The 21,987-nt window shown below is 37.2% G+C and overlaps 1 protein-coding gene and 1 long non-coding RNA gene across 6 annotated transcripts in view; one reads left to right on the plus strand and one right to left on the minus strand.

Annotated features, from left to right (window-relative positions):
• EPHA6 (EPH receptor A6) overlaps window positions 1–21,987 on the plus strand; it is an 854,316-nt gene that overhangs the window by 805,484 nt on the left and 26,845 nt on the right. For all 5 annotated transcript variants that reach the window (XM_019839578.3, XM_019839585.3, XM_023238878.2 and 2 more), the window contains one exon: window positions 16,930–17,079. In XM_019839578.3, the coding sequence (XP_019695137.1) occupies window positions 16,930–17,079 (150 nt within the window). The remainder of the gene's footprint in view (window positions 1–16,929; window positions 17,080–21,987) is intronic.
• On the minus strand, window positions 95–20,264 carry LOC123379927. Its single transcript, XR_006584989.1, has 4 exons — window positions 20,076–20,264; window positions 15,908–16,116; window positions 15,618–15,782; window positions 95–291 (listed from the first exon to the last, which is right to left on the minus strand). It is a non-coding gene; the product is annotated as an uncharacterized LOC123379927 (long non-coding RNA).

Here is a 21,987-nt window from a genome sequence, read left to right on the forward strand (position 1 = left end):
CTCCCTCTTATATACTGTGCCTGGTCTTAGTTTTATTGGCATGTTAATTTAAATAAATTATTAATGAAATTTTAAGATTAAACTATTAAAAACAGCCAGTGCATGTTTGTTTTATTTATCTATTATTAAAGAAATAGTCATTGTCTTAAGAAAAAACAAATAACAACAAGAACAATTGTGGCAAGCAAGCTATTTCACAGTCGAATTCTTGACATGAAGGCTTTTTGTGAAACTGTGTTTTGCCACCTAAAACTTCCTCTTCCTTGTGGGAAATGTACTTCCACTTAAAAGCTGAAAGAGAAAATTCTAGTGTTTAAACAAGTGAAACAGTACATTTCAAGATAATAACACTATATAATTAACACGTAAAGCTCTTTACATTTATAGAATACTTTATCCAAAATACTTTATTGAATTTTGACAAAAATAAAGCAGTATTATTATATCATAGGAAAAGCACTGATTTGAGGGCAGAGGCCTGTATCCAATTCTTAGATGTGGCATTTTCGTTGGCCACGTTGCCCTGGACAGTTTTCATGGCTTTTCTGACCTCTATTTTCTTTGTCTAAAACTGGTGGCAACTGTTTTTATTCGCAATAAGTAAGCTGAGTACAGGATCTATGCCTTATTTATCCTTGTGTCCACAGGTCCTAGCCTAGTGGCTGACAATAAGTGCTTCATGATAAGTAAATAAGTCTGTGAGGAATTATTATCTTCCATTTACAGATACGCAGAGTGAGTTAAAAAGTTTCAGTGACCTAGCGTTACACAGTGAATAAGGAAAATGCCATGGTTGGTTGTCAAACAGGATCAAATTCCCAGAATTCTGACATATGTGGTGTCCAAAAAAGAAACATTAGTCACTGTGGAGGAGAACATCCATGTGTATATAGGAAAGTAGATTCTGAGAGCCTAGACTTCAGGGTGTTCCACAGGAGAACCGTTTTATCCCCCCTCCTCCCAGCAGATTCTTACAATTAGCAACAAACACAATGATGCCATTCCTCTTGGTGGAGATAAATATAGAACAGGGGTAGCACATCGTTTCCCATTTTGAAATGACAGACATTTTTTTCCTGAGTATATTCTACGATTTTAGCACAGAGACTAAATATAAAAGAAATAATACTAATTATCACTCTTATATGACCTAAGCACTGTTGCAAGCATTTTAGATACGTTCTCTTCTTTAATCCACAACACAGTCCCATAAGATACTAAGATTATCTCCACTTTACAGGTGAGGAAATTGAGGTATGGCGAGGTAAGGAAGTTTGCCAAAAGGCCCAGAGCTCCTAAATAGCAGAGGCAGGATTTGGATCTAAGCAGTGTGACCTAAGAGCCTTGCTCTTAACCTCTATGTTTTACTGCCCCAAGATAATAAATAGAGAAATATAGGACACACAAAAAAGATCCTGATATGCACTTCCAAGTCCAACTGAGCTCAGCAAGAACACAAGGCCTAGAAGAATAAACTGTGCCTCAGAGAAAGACCAAAAAATGTCTAGAAAACATATGGAAAGTAATTTCTTTTTGCTTCTATTTCTCTTATGCAACAATTTTCTATAACATGTGTTCAGATAAGCATTTAACTAAATATATTTTTTTCTAAACTTGCATATGACTAGAATAAATACGCTGAATTTTCAAGGGTGGCAGAAATATTGATTCTGTGACAACTGTGTTAGCCCAGGTTCCCTAGAAAACAGAGCCTCAGAAAGGAATTCAAAATGATGAAGCTTTCTTTGGGATGTACAAAAGCAGGGCACCTAGACTAAGGAAAAATGGAAGAAGGTAAAGCAATATCACAACCTAGTGGTACTTGCTCCTGCTTTACATGGGCCACAAAAACACAGTAGTTGAGAGATGTGTCCAATAACCATGCAGAACTTCTCCAAATGGGCTGTATGGAGAAAGAATGCTTTGAAATCATTTATGGGGAAAAAGGGAGAAAGAGGGATTTCTCTATGCAACTCCCTCCCATCTCTGGTTTCCCAGTGGCCAGTGTTTGTGGAATTGTGAGTTAATTCCCCCTTGTTTCCAAGTTGAATGGATTGGCACCTTAATGACCACATGATATGCCAACTTTCACATTCAGCAGTGTGGTAGATCAAGTCCATAAATGATGGAAGTGACAAATTCTGAGCCCATAGCTAATGGACCTGAATGAGTGGAGGTGAACTTGGCATTCCCAAGGCAAGTGCCCAGTCAGAGCTCAGGGATGGCAGCCTGGTCCAAGAGGCAGATGAGGCTAATGGAAACTGACACGTTCCTTAATGTTTGTGTGACTTTTAGGAAGTCAACTTTAACTCAGATGAACAGAATCAAAAGTCAAGCCCACTAGGAATGAGCCATCTCCTTTTTAAGATATGACAACATCTAGGGTGTAGGGTATAGAGGAAGAAGAAATATACACATACACAACACACATTTATGATGTACACATATATAGGTATATTATTTATAAAATTTCCTTCAATATCACAAAATATTCAGTACTGAATGTTATAAGCCAACTACAACCATTGGATTTTTAGATATATAATTCTGAAAAGATGTGGGTATTCAGAGCCAGCATTCCATCAGTGGTAGACAAGAGCAGGCTAGTCCTAATACAGCAGGAAGAAGAATGGAAAAGCCACTAGAAAGGAGTAGAATGTTAGGCTACATCACAGGACAAAGACCAGGAAGCAGGTGGGTTGTGTCAGAAGATGAAGAAAAGGGTTTTCCTGTTGGTGGGCGAGGCACAGTATCCAGAGCATTGGGTAGCAGATAGTGAATGGTAGTCCAAGAAGGCAAACATTCTATGCCAAAGTTTATGGATCTCACAATCAAAAATTCTAGTATCACTTTATTCTGATGAGATCTATACACTAGATAGGAGCAGGGCAAATATCTACGTATGAGAACTGGACAGGGGTTGATCTCAAATAAGCAAGCAGGACCTAATGAACAAGGAGGACACCCACAAGGCTTATTCAGTTTTGAGTCTTACACTGTGAGGGGCTCCCTGTCTAGGAGGAGTAGCAGCCCCTGAGCATAAGAAAGAGCTTAGTGTACCAGTGATAGCTAGGTATTCCTTCTTGGAGAGATTAGAGGAGTCGGGGGGCAGGGAGTCAGATTAAATGGCCAGACGAGTCTTTTAATTACTAACTTTCCTGAATTAGAATACTGTGTTCTTTCAGCAAAATGTACTAAGCACTTATATCTGATATCCAATACGTATTTCAGACTAGCAACAAAAACAAACATTGTATAATTTATTGGTTTTGATAGTCTACTCTAACATATCTCTACTTGAACATATTTCTCATGATCATGGAATATATATGTATGTGTACATAGATGTACACATTTTCATTTTAATTTAATATTACTCTATAAATTTGTCCAATAATGGTTACCTACCTTCTGGACCATTGTGCAGTATGGGTTGTACTTATTTCACACTCACATTCACCTGTAATCCCTTCCTTCTTCCTTTCCACCCCCCATCAAGTGTAATGCAATCAATTCCTTAAACCATAGATGATAGAAATAATGTATACAGGTATGTAGCCATTTCCCCAAATTTATAAATTGGATGCCAGGTTGAAAATAATGTCAGGTATCTGCATTTCTAATTTAGTGTTCTCCAAGGTAGCCTCTGACAACTGGCAAAAGTATCCTGCTCTGACAGTCTGACCCTTACACTCCAATTAAATATAAAAACAGATCTGAATCTTTTTCACCCAGTTGTACTGTCAAGGCTAGTATAACTTGACTGTCACATAGAGCTCTTTAAATCAGCCTGCCAAGAAAATATGATTGTAGTACAGGTTTTAGCATTCAGAAATGTTCACTCCCCTTTCACTTACACAGATTTTAAGGGTCAAAGCTATGCATTTTTATCAGACATTTTATTATCTTTCAACCTTTGTGAAGATCAATGTATTAGAATAGAGGAAGAACTTTTTCTCCTTTACTGCTGAAGTGATTTGGTACAAGGGAAATACTAATGAGGATTTTTTTTTTATTCCTTACTGGAAGTTCCCATTGGACAGAAGGAGAAAGTTTTATTAAAAAGATGGGTGCAATGTTTGAATTCCATAATACTTCTGGAAAGTAAGCATCTGGTCAAAGTAGATGAGCATCTAGAAAAGGGATAAAAGTGTGGAGTTTTGAATTTTCTTAGAGATATGATGCTTCCAAGTTGCAGCACGTTTCGGCAAAAATTTAAACCATAAGAACCCTGACTTATAAGTATAAAAGAGAGAAACTTTTCAAAGTAGGTTTTTTTCCATTTATTTTAAATGTAATATAGTTCTTATTATAATGGCCTAATAATTATCATTTTTAGCATTTTCTGTCCTATTATGGATACAGAAAGCTAATCACTATTTTCCTTCTCGTTGTCGTCCCAACCATTGTGATCGAATGTTTATACTTTTAGAAGGTGGCATGCAAGTCATTCTGGCTTCAACTCCCATGGGTTGACTGAATCACATTATTTTAGAGTGAACTTCATTTAAAAGAGCGAACTATTAAAATGTCTAGGTTTTCCTCTTCAAACAAACAAAAATCCTAAATAAGTAAATCCAAGTCTAATATATTTAGGCTATTATCCCCATTGTATCATCAACAACACAGGGACTCACTGTGCTAAATATGTCTCATTCTCCTTAAATTAAGAAAGTTCATCTTTCTTTGCTAAGAGATATAGGCAAGGGAGGGTGGGACCATTTGAGGGTACGTGAAACTGAAAGATTGACAGCAGTGGCTGAAGTCAGGCAGAAAGCAGACAGCCCTGGGGAAGCATTGCTGACAGCAACACTAATGCACTGCAACGCTGACATGCAACTTCCTCTAGATTCCAGAAAAAAGCCATTTGGGAAGAGCCTGTCAATAATGTAAAACTGGGCCAAATGGTTCTGGTTGTGGACTGCTAGCAAATGTCTACCCAAGACTAACTGGAGATGACCAAACTCATGTTTCAAATGAAAAATATAAATATAGCCTTCCTCAAATGAAAGGAAGTTTCCTGCAAATTAGAATGCTATTTTTTAAAAAGTATATTGGGTTTAACATCTCAGGTATTTTTCTACAACTAGACCTATTTTTTTTTTCTTCCTGAATTCTCTGGGCTCTGCTTTAAGTTCAGTTTTGTTTACCAGCAAGATATGAGAACAAGTTTAATGCTGTGAAAGATGTTTTACTTAGAGCAATAATATGACAAGCAGAACTGAATGCATAGCAACTTGCACATTACATAAAGCTTTCCAGCCAACACTGGCTTTAAAATCACCAGTGAACTAAAAAAAAAAACAAAAAAAAAAAAAATATATAAATATTAGACTCAAGGTATAGATGAAAAGCACCATGTCAAAAACACAATTAAATAAATTATCTCCTTTTGTGCTTAAATAATGGATGAAGCTTATGGTAAGCATAACTGCTGTTTTTGATTCCTTGAATTGCTTCAGCAACTTGACCTTGGGTTGAATTCTCTGCAGTGTAATATTGAGCCCATACGAAGTCCTTTTCCCTGAGCAAATTTGTTTTCAGAGGGGGATAAACAACTAAAAATTGATCCTATAGAATTTCATAAATGACAACAGTGAAAAAAAACCTTTCTGAATGAATTTTCTTTCTTCTACCCACTTCACATATATATGTGAGAAAGCAAGAAAGAAAAAAAAAAGTTGAACACTTGTCCTTCTTCCCTGTTAGGTAAACTACTTAAACTATAAATTTCATAAATAAATCACACAAAAATTATTATGGATTAAGTGGGAGAAGGTAAAAGAGTAATTGTTTTTTAACACGGAATTATTAATTTTAAATATTATAAGAAATCTTTCTAATTAACAGGTCCTTAGGGGATTTGTTCTAATATATAAATGTAAAATGTATGTAAACAATGCTTCGACAGCACATGAGAGTCCTTGAGAAGAGAATTTTCCAAAATTAGTGTTTGGGACTATTCCTCCTTTAACTTTGTTTACATGATTGATTGAATTCTCCATTTAGACATGTTAAACAGAGTAAATGTCATCGCATTCTTCTCTGGAATAAGGCAACTATCTAATCAGAGGAATTGAAATAAGTGTTTTTAATGTATTAAAATGTGCTGTCATGTGTGACTATTACAGAATTATTAAATAATGTTACTAACTCCCTAGACATGGCAAGATTTTCCTGCTTCTACTCTTCCCTGTATTTGCCCCTTAAGCCCCCATCAGCAATCCACAATGCAGCCAACGTGATCTAAAAAAGCAGCAAAACCCTTGGTTTTATCACCCTATTGCTTGAAGCTTTTCAGTGGTTTTCCACTGCCATGAGAAAAGGTCCAAATTCTTTAAATGCATTAGGAAGCCCTTCATGATTCTGCTTGCTGCTTGCTTCTCTAGCCTCTGTCTCTCCCCACTCCCTCACCTCACACTCTATTCTCCAATTGCAACTTCTGTCAGTACCTCTAAATCTGTTATGATTTCTCTTTTGTACCTGTTCTTTCTACCTAGACCAGTCTTTCCTACTCCATCCCTGATCTCCTTTCTCACACCTCTTTTATTGGTCTAACTCCAATCTTCCCTAAGGTCCAAGCCTAGACATCATTTTCTCTTAGAAGCATTTTCTGACCTCCCCTACCATGGCATCTATCACATTTCATAGCATCAGTTATTATGTATCATTATCATCCATTAAACAATAAATACTGTCATGATCTTATGCTACGTTTCCAATATTCCTATAACTGACATTAACTGAGTACCTATTATGCTCAGACTCATTTCTAAGCTCTGAGAAAACAGAAAAGAACCAAGCAAACAAAATCCCTGCCTGAGGGAACTTATATTCTATACACACAACAAACATTTATTAGCAAGAACAGAGTGAAAGAAAACAGAGTAGAGAACAAAAGGAAAAGAACAAATCAAGAAGGTACAAAGTGAAATAAGAAAGAGCCAGGAAACCTTCAAAGCATAGAAATACAGGTTGATCTCTTAAAAGACCCCACCCCACTATTAGATAGGCCCTCTTTTATTTAAAACTTTGCCATTGGCTTGTGATATTTGAAGATGGTATAGTTTCTTTCTTCATTCTACCTGCAGCCAAATACATCCAGATTCTGTCATTCAGCATTCCAGAGATGTCCTCCAGAGCCCTCTGCTGTCCACAACGAACAAGGCGTCAGAACCCAAGTGGTATACTTAAGCCTGAGCAAAACAAGCTGGAAGCTTATTTTACAAGCATTGCTTCTCCAAAATTTATTCACTGGGAAAATCTTCTATAAAACTGTGAATATGTTATGCAAGTAAAATTAGACCTTTCAACCTGCTTGGTATGATACATGATCGCACACACTGCAGGTGATTCTGCAAGAAATAAAAGTAATTTAATTTTTTTATTAGACATTTAGTAGAAAAGGTCAAAAAAGAGATTTAGGATCCCTGTCATCCCTTTATACTTAAAAAATTAAAAGACCTTATTTACACCACTTTTTACCACGATTCAGATCTTTCAGCCACAACAAAATTAGAGTGAAAACAAACAAAAAAAAATCGATCAAACCAATTGTATATAATTTTGCATGAAGAAATAGTGACATATGCATAGCAAATTATAAAATGCTGTGCCTGTGAACTCTGTTCTCTCTGAAGAGATGTCCTGGCCTCTTTGTCTTACTAGTCAAACTCCTACTTTCCTTTTAAACTCTACCTAAAACTTACCTCTGTTATGTCACCTTTCTGCTTCTCCTCATAGCCCTCCCAAACAGCTGACCCTCCTTTTTTGCTGTCAAATGAATCTAGTACAGACTTCTGTTAGAGCCCTTACCCTCTGTGCTTCCATTATTTGTTTATGTCGGTGTGTCTCCTACTGTAAAATGATCTCCCTGAGGACAAGGAGAATGTCTTTGTGACTCAAGCACCTGGTATGTGAGATGTGTTTAAAACAAACAAACAGAAAATGACCAAAGAATAAGAGAATGAATGAATAAGTGAAAGCCACCACTTACTTAATCAGTCTATCGCAGAGTTAAAACTTATTCAGAATACTAGCATTTTAATAATTCTTTCAGCCAAAGTCTGCTTTCTAGATAGATTTATTTGTACAAGCATTTTTTGGTATTTCCAGCTCCAGGTACTTCCAGACTTTTCTCAAGTTCTTACCCACCTTTGAATATAAGTCCCTCAGCCCCATCCTTTCCATAAAGCAATGCTTCCTCAGTCTTTCAGAAGATTTTGCCCTCACTTGTGCAGTGTTTGGTTCCAAACAGACTGCCTCTAAAGATGTCATCATGTCATCTTGTCTCCCCGCCTTGGCTTACACTCAGAGCTAGCCTTTCTGACAATGGGTAATTTGAGGTCACAGCGCCACTCTGATCTGATGTATCACAACACTTCATGCGACAGCTGCAAGAGAAGACCTGCTTCTCATATATGTTCAGTCAGAACACTGTGGGTCTGTCAGGAAGACTCTGATTTAATGTATAAAGTGCCTGTGGGCATAATAATGATGCAGGAAGCAACGGAGCTCAGCACTAACCCTTTTTGTCTACGTTTCCTTAGACAGAAGTGGAGGTTGTTCCTTCTAACTAGAGTATCAGCATATTAACTCTAACTAGAGTTTTAGCATATTAACAAATCATAGAATATTAAACCTTCACTGGAGCTGCAAGATCACACAGTCCAACCCCCTCAGTTGACAGAGAATCTGTAACTTGTCCAAGATCTCACAATGAATTAGTGGGGGGAAAAAAAGAGGGATCAGAAGTCGTACATTCGGCTCCACTGTCACTTTCTCTTCCTATGTTGCACATTCTGCTTCCAAAGTAAGCACCCCTTACTTATGAGGGTCACCACTGTGTATGCTCTAGAGTCCTATACACTTTCTCTGTCCTTTTTGAATAGGGTTTTCAAATAGGGTTAGCAAATAATACTAGTATAAAAATAAACATATTTCATTTTATGCAGTCTCTTTTCCTAATGACAGGATATGAATTTTTCCCCAAATAAATAGCATTGGATCATGGATGGCATAAGCACTAATTACTGCTTGTCCTTAGTATTATTCTCACAGGGCAACCTGATAAGAAAGCAAAGTATACATTAATTTGAGGCCATTCAGATAAAAATGCTTTGTAGACACTTGTGTTATAACATGAAGAATTGTATTATTTTACATATTATATTAGCATTTAATGTATAAATATCCCAATATTAATGGTCAAAAATAATCTTTTACTCCCCCTTATGATTTATGCAGTACACTTTTTAGACCTATTACTTCTGTGTTAATATCCATAGATCTTTGCCATAAAACTATATGTGAGAAGCTTAAGAAACTTTGTCAAAATACACTGGGGAGGTAGCAGAGTGGGAATTAGTCTTCTGTACAGCTTGATTAAAAGGAAAAATAAAAAGAGAGGGATGGAAAGAAAAGATATAGACTACTACTCTCCAGCAAGAGTAGGGATAGGATTTTTAACTCTGTTAGTATCCACTATCCCCTTGGGACCTTACCATACGGTATTTTCCCAAAACCATAATGAACGATAGGTTGTGTTGAAAAAAATTACCTATACTGTCAATGGTATTTAAGTTATCTACACTCAGACACAATGGCAGTTCTCATAATAAAGCATGTGTTTAATTCTAGCACATTACAGTAACATTGTGTCCTACTTTATCTGCCTTATAGGATGGCATAGAAAATCTAATTTAACAGATGTCCCCCATAACAGTGTTATTCACTTAATGATGTAGCACCTATGTTCTCATTGAAAGAGAGTACTGAGAAATAGGTGCCAGTGAATTATTTTCAGGAGCAATTTAGGAGGAAGCAGGTGAAAAGGATTCTAATTTCTGAGGCTTTGAATAGCACAATAAGCACTGTTTTATTACAGGAACAAAAAAATTAGCATTCACTGAGCTGTTTATGCATTTAGACAATGAATAAAAATGTAGTGTAGTTCCAGGTAGATAATGTGGGGAAAAGGAGAACGAGAACGTCTTTCTATAGTTAGGATTTTTTTTAAGGAGTAGAAAACAAAGCTGGTGAGTTAGCTATTCATGTTTATTTGAAATCATTTCTCATCTGGTCCTATTCTTTATGAAAAATATGGTTTAAGTAAATTCCAAAAGTAGATCATCGTTCTTTTCATAATCAGAAGAGGGAGGTCGGGTTGAAGTTCAAGTGAGGGAGGGGGACAGCAATGCCTACAGAAGCCAGGAGGATAATGGAAATGAGGCAAGTGCATCTGAGGAAGGCTTAGTGAGATGGTGGAGTGGAATGGTCGTGCTCTGAAGTGGCAACACTCTGTCTAAAGGCATTTAGAGATAATAGGGGGAAAAAGAAAACAAAAACAAAACTTAGCCACAGAAAACCTAACTGCAAGCCCATTTCAGCTCAAGGCCAAACAGTTGGTCACCTTTAGATTCAGTAAAATCCAAGACCTTGAGACCTCAGCAAATACCCACACAAAGGCCCTTGGCACAGGGAGTGAAAGCCTGGCACAAGAAACAACTGTTAGGAAGTCTTTGTCTTATGTAAAGTATGAAAATAGTTGTTTCATGTTTATGGCCTAAAACAATGCTATTTACTATAAATTTCTGCAGTACTTATCATTCTATAAAAATTGGTTATTAAGAACCAGTCAGTGCCTTAATTTTTAAAATACTATGCAAAAAAAGGTCTTCTGTTTACAGCAAACCTGGCATGTATAAATCACATGATACTGATGCAAAATTGTGTGTATGTGTGTGTGTGTGATTCCATGTGTGCATTTGTGAAGACAAAAGGTTTGTATGTTAACCATTGTGTCACACCCCACAAAGAGAAGAGAAATACTCAGCAAAAGGCAAGAAATCCAGAAAGTATGATCAGGAAGATCCAGCTGTAGGCAGAAATCTGGCTGCCAACATTTAACCACAGAATTATACCCATGAAAGAATAAGATGAATGAGAGATGTCTCAGTTTTGGAAGGACACCGGTCGTGCAGTGGCAGGAAGGTAGGCATAGACAGAACTCCCTGGACCAAGATAGACAGATTTCCTCAAACTGGACAAGGCATGTCTGAATCACAAGGACTGAGTCAGAGTTTGTCTACCAACAATTTATGTGTTGCCTCTGGCTCCTAAAAGCTTTTGTTTGAGAAGCTCACCCTTGAGCCTAGCACTGCAGGCGGTGGGCTGGTGACTCCAGATGAGAGAACTGGGATGCTGACATGGGCTGCAGTTACCATGCAGGTCCAAAAAAAGAGACTTTTAAATACCTAAATTAAGGAGACAAATGTGTCCCAAGTGCCTACTATATGTTGGGTGCTTCGTGTGTACTATCTCATTTAATCTACTTCATAAATGTTATCTAGAAACCAAAATGTAAGTAGATCTCTCCTTTGTGACTACAGATGAATTCATTCCATTATAGCCCTCAGTCTTCAAGGAAGGACAAATATTATCCCCATATTTCAGAAAAAGATAAAGCTCCACACAACAGCAGAGTTGCCACAGGTCAGTAAACCTCAATGAAGGAGGGAAGTATACATCACTCCATGAGGGTATGGGATGTAGTTTTTAGAAATTTCACAATATAATGTAGCTGTACACAATATCATTTGTTGGTTGGGGAATACAAACTAGAAAGAGATGTTCAGAGATAGAGTCACTTCTCAAGATCAGTAATTCTTAAGAGAAAGGAGAATATCCCCCAAGTGAGGATTTTCTGTAAACTAGTGTGTGAGAGATCTTTCTGCAATTTGCTATGACTTCCCAGGACACCATATTGAATTAAAGCAGAAGACCCCAGAGTGCCGATTCCTCCACCATTATTCCCCAAACCAGACCACCTTTGCCACAGATAATCCCACTGACAAGACATTTGAATGTAAAATGATCTTTCAGTAAACAAATTAATGCCCCTTTCATCTGACATCAGTAAGCATTCGCATAATGAGTTTTCCAAATAACCAGTGGTTGCTCATTAAGAGTATTTTAACCCATTAAAAGTAAAAAACAAAAAGGGAAAAAAGTCAGTGTCCTATTTTCATACCTTTCTAATATGTATTTTCATACTGTTACCTTCTTAAACTAAAAGTGATTAAGTTATTTAAACTCTTCCGTATGAGTTAGGATGATCACTGTGACCATTAATTATCGGCCTGGGATGTGACTCAAGAGTGTGTTTGTCTCCTGTACTGTGTGTCATCAGGCTATCTGTTTATGTGGACTAGGTACCAACTCATACGGCCTGTCTACTTACAATTTAACAGTAGCCAAGAAACTGTAGGCAAATCATTAAAACGCACTGTAATTTACGAGTTTATGATCATTAATTCAAATCCCCTCATTTTGCAGATCTGAAATATAAGACTCAGAGTTAAGACTTGCCCGAAGTCACACAATGGACTGTAGAAGAGTTTCATCTCACTTAGAATGTACAGCCCATAAAGAGAAATACTTAAAATTGTTGTTGGAAATTTCTTAATCTGTAAGCATTGTATATATGTTTTAATTCTGACACTCATTGAAGTGTGGGTACTACAGAGATAGATTAAGAAAATTTAAAAAAAAAAAAAACATCTGCAGGCTGGTCGTTGTCTATTCTAACCATTTGCCTTTAAGATAACCATCAAATCCAGTGAATGAGAAATGGAGAGAGTCTTAAGTATTCTTGTTTCTCAGTAGAAGTTTTCTATTTGGTTTCAGTATTAAGCCTTTGTAACCTCACTATATTTCAATTGATTGTCTCCTCCACTGAAGATTAGAGGATTGGGTTCTAAACCTCAGATGTTAAATACAGTTATAATGCAATTCCTCTCAGGAGGTATGGGGTTTACAGGTATACAAGGTTACTGGTTGCTTCTTCAGCACTTTTCCTGCTATAACCCCTCTTTAGACACTAAGCTCTGAATATGACTTTTAAAGCAGAGAAAAGGTTTGCTAACAACCCTTTCCATAGTGAACCAGATCCGGTTTGCTTACTTCTTGTTTCTCCTTTATTCCCTAAGTGATTAAGCTTGCTGGATAACGCAGGTACTAGGAAATAAGAAGTCTTTTGAGTTACATTCAATCATTTTGATTAGCATCACTGGTAACTTTTTTCCCCCTCATAAACATATGGTAAAGCAATATGTAATGTTCCAATGATTGTGATTTCAAATCTAAAGTACTATTTGTTCATTCCTGAAACCTGAAACAAACATCTGGTGGTTAATGCTTTGAGAAAAAAGTAACATAGTGCATTACCTCTGTCTATGATTCAAGATCATGGGCAAAAATAAGTAGCTGGGATTAAACCACAAATGTTTGTTGGTCCACTCAATTTAAAAAAAAAAAGGGGGGGAGGGGGAGAACTAAGCTTCTGTGTGTCCTCTGAAGTAGGAAAGGGGATAGAGTCCATGTGCTACTCTTAAGGACCTCTTCCTTTCAGCTTTATCTTGCACTTAGAGATCAACTATATTCAGTCTGTATCCTGCCACTAGAAAAAAAAAAAGATCTGAATGCTTCCTTATCTCCATCCCATATATGCTCAGAATTACTGAAATTTGTGCATACTGTCAGGTTCATGTTACCATGTGTTTTTATTAATTAGAATTATATCTCCTACATTAAAACTTCTGTGATGATATTTCGTCTTTCAGATTTATTCTAGCTCACACTTCCCATTTCAAGATGACATTTGGAATAGAATTTGAAATAAAGATTTGCTGTCCATTTTGTAATGTTGTTTATCTTAGATAAACATTTTTGGTTTGTCATAGGGGTAGCGTATTGGTCTGCTAGGGATGCCATAACAAAATACCAGGGACTGGATGGCTCAAGCAACAAAAACTTATTTTTCACAGTTCTGGAGTCTGGACATCCAAAATCTAAGTGTTGGCAGGTGTGGCTTCTCCTGAGGTCCCTCTCCTTGACTTGTAGATGGACAAATTCTTGCTGTGTCCTCTGATGGCCTTTCCCCTGTGCCTGCACACATCTGGCATCTCTTCATCTTCTTATAAGGACAGCAATCATACTGAAGTAGGGCCCGCCCTTACGACCTCATTGAACTTTGATTACCTCTTAACAGGCCCTATCACCAATTACAGTCACATTGGGGTTTAGGGCTTCAAAATGTGAATTTTGAGGAAACACAATTCAGTTCATAACAGATAGCAATGCTATTAATCAAGCATTCTGTAATATCTTCTCCTTGAGGAAAAAAACAAACTCTTAGGAAAGGGATAATGTTATCATTTATATGTGATATCAGCTTATGCAAAATATAAATTTATATGTGATTCACTTACATGAGGTGTCATTTATAAATGAATTCACCTAGGGGTGTCTGGGTGGCTCAGTTGGTTGGGCATCCTATTTCAGCTCAGGTCATGATCTTACAGTTTGTGGGTTTGATCTTCACATTGGGCTCTATGCTGATAGCTCAGATCCTGGAGCCTGCTTCAGATTCTGTGTCTCCCTCTCTCTCTGACCCTCCCCAACTCATACTCTGTCTCTTTCTGTTTCAAATATAAATAAACATTAAAAATAATAATAAGTGAATGCACCTAAAATAACCGTTAACTACTTTTTTTTATTGGCCTGTCTTAATAGAACTCACAAAGATTTAGTAGGGCCAGCAGATTTCTATGTATTTTTTGCCAGAAAGACAAAGAAAGATCCAGAATGAGAAATGTCAAATGAGACTGCTGCTCTTGCGTCTGTTCTGAAGTTAGCTCTACAGATTTGGTCTTTATTCTCTGGAAATGTGGCTTCATATTCAAAACAAGCCTGAGCCTGACTTAAGTGGCTTTGAAATTCAGAGCCATGAGACCCAGGGACTTTAGCCACAAACATGCCATAAAACAAAGGCTGCTGGAGTGCTGGTGCACAAATACAAGTCAGTGTCCTTGGTCCCCTCATGAAGTACAGACCGCAAGGTGTTTTTTCAGAATACTATTTTATGTGTTGGATCATTTACAGTACTTCCATTTCTGAATTTTTTTTTAATGTTCTGTGGTAGGGTTGCATGGTTTGGTAAATAAATATATAGGATACCCAGTCCAATTTGAATTGCAGATAAACCATGATTTTTTTTTTTTTTTTAGTATAAATGTCTCATGAAATACTTGGACATAGTTACACACACACACACACACACACACACACACACACACAATGTATTCCTTTATGGGGACATGCTTACACTAAGAAAAGAAGAAAGAAAAAGTATTTGTTATTTACCTGATATTCAGATGTAACGGTGGGGCCTATATTTTATCTGGCAACTCTACTTTGGGTTTAGAAATGAATCCTCCTCTTAAAACTCGCTTCCTCTGCCCATCACCCTCTTCAACTACTGTCACCAACTTTGTAAATTTAATTTCCTGGCCTTCATTTGGAAAGGCCAGTAAGTGTGAACACCGAAGGTTTCAGGCTCTGGCTTCCTTCCGTTATACTACTATGATATATGCTTGCAGATGTTCAGTGTTACAACACTAAAATTAGTTTTGTCCAACTTTTTCCCCATGCTGAAGTATTTACATCTTTATATTGATACCCCATAATACTACTATGATAACATTAGTAGACATTATGTATTTAATAATGTTGAGAGGAATCTCTAAATCTCTAAACCCTGGGCTCAGTCTGCTCACCTGTAAAATCAGAGGATTGAATTCAAGGTATTATCCCCAAGGTTCCTTCAACATTTCCTTGCTACAGGTCTTGAAAATGAGGATTCCGTTAATGCTCTCATTTGCCTTGTAAACCTAATTATTCCCCTCTCGGATGAATCTCTTTTCGAGTAAGTGCTTGGATTACTAAAAAAAGAAAAAGAAAGTAGTGTTTAGATTACTCGATTCATGGCTTCACCTTTAAAAATGTTCGACCTAACTTCCTCAAGGGCCAGTGAATGCACCCACTATTGCCTCCCACCCCCACTCACCCTAACATCAGACTCTGAACGCAGTGGGGGGTCAGATGATGTGATCCTGGAAATGCTGATAATGATGAAACAATTCCATCGAGGTGCGTTCTGACTTAAAAATCTATGTTGCCAGCAGAAGCCATCTCCGCGGTCTGGGCGCAGCTCGTTCTCTTCCGCCATCTAGTGGCGTCGAGGGCGCCCTCCTCCGCTCAGCTTGCTGTTCCGCGCTGCAAAGATTTCAGATTGTAACTCAAACGGATGAATTGTTTTATTCTTGTCATTACAGTAAAAAGGGCTTTATAGAGTGTTTCGAGAGATAAAATGTAATAAATGTTGATAAAAAAATAAGTATAACACATTAGTCGACTTTAATACCTGAACAATATAGATTAAATTCATGCAATTTTATCTCTTTAACATGTTCAAATGTTAACTTGAACACCGAAGAACAAGAATATAAACTAGCCTAAAGTATCATAAAGAAAGATTATCCTTCTCAGGTGCTCTTGTATGATGTTAAAGGATTTCTTAATTTGAAGCAAATATAATCATAGATAAAAAGGAAAGAGAAAGTTCTGATAAACATTGAATTACAGAGAATGTCTCTGTTCTGTATTTAACTGTTTATCTTCAATTAAGTTAGAACGTATTATCATTATTATTTATACATGTAATACAGTGTTTAATGAATGCTGAACGATATTTGGTGTTAACGTTCTATAATCCAGAACTTTCTTCAAATGGCATGATAGTGAGTTTAATTGTGTGAATCTAAAGTGAAAATAAATTTCTCTAATGAATGAAATAAAGTATTTCTGAAGTGTGACTTATTTCCCATTAAAGTTGTTTTCACTGAATAATTATTATAGGAAAGATATTTCTGACATTTAACATTATTCTGGTTCTCTTACTTTTATTTAAAATGCCAATGCTATCATGCAGTGTTTAGATCTTGCTAACAAAATCTATTTAATTGGACTGCCACTTGGTTTTTTAATACACTTGTGAGCCAGCTGAGAAATCTCCAATTTGTTTTCCAGGGTGGGAAAATTCCGATAAGGTGGACAGCCCCAGAAGCTATTGCCTATAGAAAGTTCTCCTCGGCAAGTGACGCATGGAGCTATGGCATTGTCATGTGGGAGGTCATGTCCTACGGAGAGAGACCTTATTGGGAAATGTCTAATCAAGATGTAAGTGCCCCAATAGTTAAACTTATTTTTTAAGTATAAACACATTAGCCCTGAGGAGCAAATATGCTTTTGCCCTCAGATTAGCCTTTATCTTCCTGAGAGCTGTTCAGGGTCTGTAGCTGAGTTTGAGAAGCTAAGTAACCTTTCACTCTGAGCTGTCCTGGGTGTCATAGGGACCAGCTGATGGGCTTTGTCATGTGAGTACCTGGTCCACATCTTACATCTGAGACTTCTACACTCATTGCTTTAATGCAGTATGACTGTGCTAATGCAACTGTCTTGATCTACAAGTAACAAAAAACAAAGAATAATGTTTACCTTTCCTTTCTTCCTTAAGGCAGTGCAATGCACCACTGTAAAGAGGAAATTAATTTAAACTAGATATTTTAGAAGAAAAAGAGCAAATTCTTTCAGGCAGAGTATTATCAATACGACATTTGATATTGTTCTTTTGAGATATGTGACCCTTTATGCAATTTCTTTTGTTTCTATTTGACCTATAAAGATTACCTGGGTGATTAATAATATTATACAACAGGAGAGTTCTCTGTGACCTCCTAAGAGATAAAAACAGTAATCAGAGAATGTAAGTACCCTGGCAATGCAAATAAGTGTACTGTCAGAACTGAAAATATATGTTAATTTCACACATTTCCATCTCAGAACTTGGACTTTGTCCACTCACTTGCCAAAGTATCTAATGGTTTCTGAAACAATACTAATGGAAAATCACCTCTAATGTGATCCTGAATGTTCACAGGTTTAAAAAAAGAGAAAAAAAAAAGACCATGTAACTGTAGAAAATCTCTAAATACACTCAGAGTAAAACAGTTTTCACATCTCTTTTGTTTTTTCTAGTCAATTGCTTGGGCAGTCCCTCCGTACATCAGACCCCATTACTCCATCCCAGACTCAAGTTGTCCAAGTATCTAAAGGACTCACCCAGCAACAAAGAAAGTTTTAATACCAGGAATAGAGAAAACTTGGTTTTGATTAGCTCACCATGGCTATTATTTCTCCCTGCCATAAAGTGTTACTTTTGAAGCTGAGTCCTGCTCAGTCCTATGGGGGCCTACCGACTCTGTGAAGAATGGTTTTGATTAGCTCACCATGGCTATTATTTCTCCCTGCCATAGAGCGTTACTTCTGAAGCTGAGTCCTGCTCAGTCCTATGGGGGCCTACCGACTCTGTGAAGAATGCCAGGTCTAGAAACCTACATGGCAGCAGGTTGGAGGTCATACACACTGTTCAGTCATTGTCCTCCAAAGCACATCATGAAAAGAGCCCATGTGACTAGGCCCTACAGAACATCTTCCCTGAGGTATAGAGTGTGTCATAACAAGCAACATCTGCTCTACTCCCAAAACTTAGACTTTGGGATCCAGGCCAGGCTAGAGTCTACTATTCTTCTGGGAATTTTATTCAAAGGATGTCATTGCTCTTCTCTGCTGCTGGACCTTGTTTGGGGCAACTTGTGACCTCCTCCCCAGTTCTTCTTAAAATTGAATATCAAGGACACCTCAGTCAGTTAAGAGTCTGACTTCAGCTCAGGTCATGATCTCCCAGTTCATGAGTTTGAGCCCTACGTCAGGCTGTCTGCTGTCAGCATAGAGCCTGCTTTGGATCCTCTGTCTCCGTCTCTCTCTGCCCTTCCCCTGCTTGTTCTCTCTCTCTCTTTCAAAATAAATAAATAAACTTTAAAAAAAAATGAATCTCAGAAGCAGAAATTTGCCCCCTATGATCCCCAAAGGAAATCATTTTTTTAACCTGTTATCCAAGGTAATGGAAGCCCTGGATTCAGTCACCATAGTTCCTACTCTACTCTAAGCCCAAAATAATGCTTGCCTACTTGTCCTACTTTCTCATGACTAAAATAGGCCATTCAAACAAATCTCTAGAATAAAAAAATCCTTTCCCGATGAATTACAGTCTTCACTGAACAGAAGAGCCCTCACTTCAAGTACCCTCTTTCATTAGTACCCCATTTAACCCTTAACCAGTCCCCTTAGTGTGCTTCAAACAAAAACTGCCGAACTGATAGGGCTCCAAACATTACAAATAATGTATTCTCACTGGTAAAAAGTTCTTGAGCATTCACAGCTGACATACGTATATTTGTTTGCACATTATGTACCAGTAATATATTCATTTATTCATTTAAAAACATTTATTGGGTGCTTTCTTTGTTCTAGGAACTAGAAATAGAATAGGGAACAAATGTTATACCTGGAAGGGACCAAAAAGATTATCTAGTCCAACCCAAGTCCAACTTGCTTATGAAACTGAGGCATACAGAAGCAACATGATTTCCTTAGAATCCTATAGTAAGTGACTTAATGGTAATATTAGAACACATGCTCATAAACTTCTAGAATAAGTCATGGGCAAGGAAAAGAGAAGAAGAAATAACTGCTTCTTTTCTTGGTGGTTTGGTTTACAGTCCAAAGAGCTCCCCATGTAGTGCTGGTGATGTCTTGCCTCATGGAACTTACATTCCAGCAGAAGGGAGATACACTGTAAACAAAGTACATAAGTAAAAGATATAGTATCTAACATGATAACCACTGTTTCTGGGGAAAAACATGAAAAGAGCATAAAAAATTCTAGGGCACTGATTTTGAATACAACATGTATATTGCCACATACATTCATAGAAGTCATTTCTATGTGGTCATAAAAGTCATAATTAGCCATTCTTATTAAATATTTATAAATAATCTTTATTATATCAGATGAGATAAATAAGCATAAAGAGAAGTTCCATTATTTTTCCTGCCCCCTGGGTTATCATCTAACGGCTGAAGTGCACTGTGCCACCAATTTAGTAACCATATCTATTATGTAGACCATAATTTAACCATGAAAGTCACTTAATTTTCAAAGTGCCTCAGCTTCATGACCAATAAATATAATAAAAAGACTGGGTTAGATTGTTAATATCCCTTTCAGCAATAATAAGTTATGATTTTCATAATCTCTGAAGAAATTATCATACTTGTCTCAGCAAAAGAATGATTCCAATTGTTCTTTTCTGAGGTTTCGGACATTCCTGAAACTCTGTGGGGTGCCAAGAATGAGATAGGACTTCCACAGAACAGAGTAGATATAAATTTAAGATGCCATACCACAAAACAGATTTTTTAGGAGAGTAGCCTCTGAGGGGAAAATGCCCAAATAAGTAATTTCCAACATAGACTACCATGTAAACCGTTCTTAATTGTTGCCCAGAGAGTTCCAAACTCTGTTGTCAACGCTTCCCTTCCTGGAGCTTGCCCAGTAGCTTGCCCAGCCATTCTGGCCATGTGTATTGATTACCTGTGGCCAAGATGACCATTTAGAGAATGATTCTGTCTATTAAACCTCATTTGGCCACAAAGAGTATATCTGGAACCAGGAGAAGCTGCTGCAGCCAGTAATAGACTCCTGACATTAAGGCCATTCTCCTTTGTTCACGATTGCCAATGCCCAGAGCACAAGGCTGAACCTGAATGTTCCCTTCACCCCGAGCTTGGCTGCTTTTTGAGGACCAGATAGGAACTAAGCGGGCAATTTTCAAAGTCTTTGAGTGGCTACCAAAGAGTATTCAAGCAAGAATCTAAAAATAGGAGGAGAACAAGAAGTTGTGGGTGGGGAAGGATTCAAACTCTTGAGGTCCTCAGATCAATACAAGACCAGGGGAAAGCGGTAAGAGCTAAAATCCTTTATGTATCTTGTGACTATTTTTTGCTGCTGCTGTAAAGATTTGAAATTCTGTTTAGCGTAACATATTGGAAGTCAGCATATCTGTGACAGATCCTATAACCAGGATTTCTGTTTGGAAGCAGAAATAGCTTAATCAAAACTTCCCCACCTGCTCCTCTCCAAATACTGGTTGGTTATTCTCTATTTGTTCTGCATTTCTCATTTGTTTGGTCAAAGTATAGTCTTATGTTTGCCAAGGTGCATTTTAAATAAAGAAAGTAATATTTTAGACAATAAAAATCCAACTATGTTCTGTTTGAATATTTTATGTTTTTACTACATTTTGGTTAGTTTAAGCTATGGGCTTAGTTAAATACGGAATATTAACATGTTTTACAATTTTAAATGAGTTTAGGAAATTTCAGATCATTTTTATAAAATAGTCCCTCTATTCTGTAGACCCTGGCAAATTTTATTACAATGAGCAATTCTGAGTTTGTAGAATCTGTTTTACTGAATAATATAATGAGTTTCCCAAAGGTCAGTGGTACTGTACATTAGGGAAAGGAACTGAGAAAAAACAGAGTATACAAGATTAGTCCATAAAAGGCCTAACAAACATTACAGCAGGTGCCATCTGCTTAGCTATTCAGTAGTTACTTATTAAACATGTGCCAGTCACTGGGCCCAGGTGTGCATGTGGTATGGGGATGGAGAACTAGAAAACCCAGTTCCTGCCCTCAAGGAGGCCACTATGTAGATGAGGAAGTGAAGTTCTGACATTTGTAAATCTCAGCCCTGTCCCCAAATAGAATGTGCGTCCCTCAAGTGTAATCATCATACTGCCTTTTTTTTTATTAGAAACAACACTGTGTGAATGGAACGGTTTTTTTTTTTAAATATACCAAAAAAGTATGCATACTCTATTGTTCAGCGTTCTTTTGATTTTAAATGACAAAAACTCAACCCAAACTAACTTAAGTAAAAAAAAATTTTTTTTTTCATTCATGAGACTAAGAAGGTTTAATGGTGCTGAATCCCAAGGATCGTGCAGGATTTTTAATGCTTCCCTAGGTCAACGGACCTCATTTTCTCCTACCGCAAAGGTCCTCTTTCTTGTATTCTTTACACTCTGGGGCTCAGGACTCCTCAGCAGAATGAAACATTTTTCCTCTGTGAAAATTCATACACCAATCCCAGAGACGACTCTGGTTGGCTCTGTCAGG

This window comes from Felis catus, chromosome C2 (genome assembly GCF_018350175.1).
Source record: "Felis catus isolate Fca126 chromosome C2, F.catus_Fca126_mat1.0, whole genome shotgun sequence".
NCBI lineage: Eukaryota > Metazoa > Chordata > Mammalia > Carnivora > Felidae > Felis > Felis catus.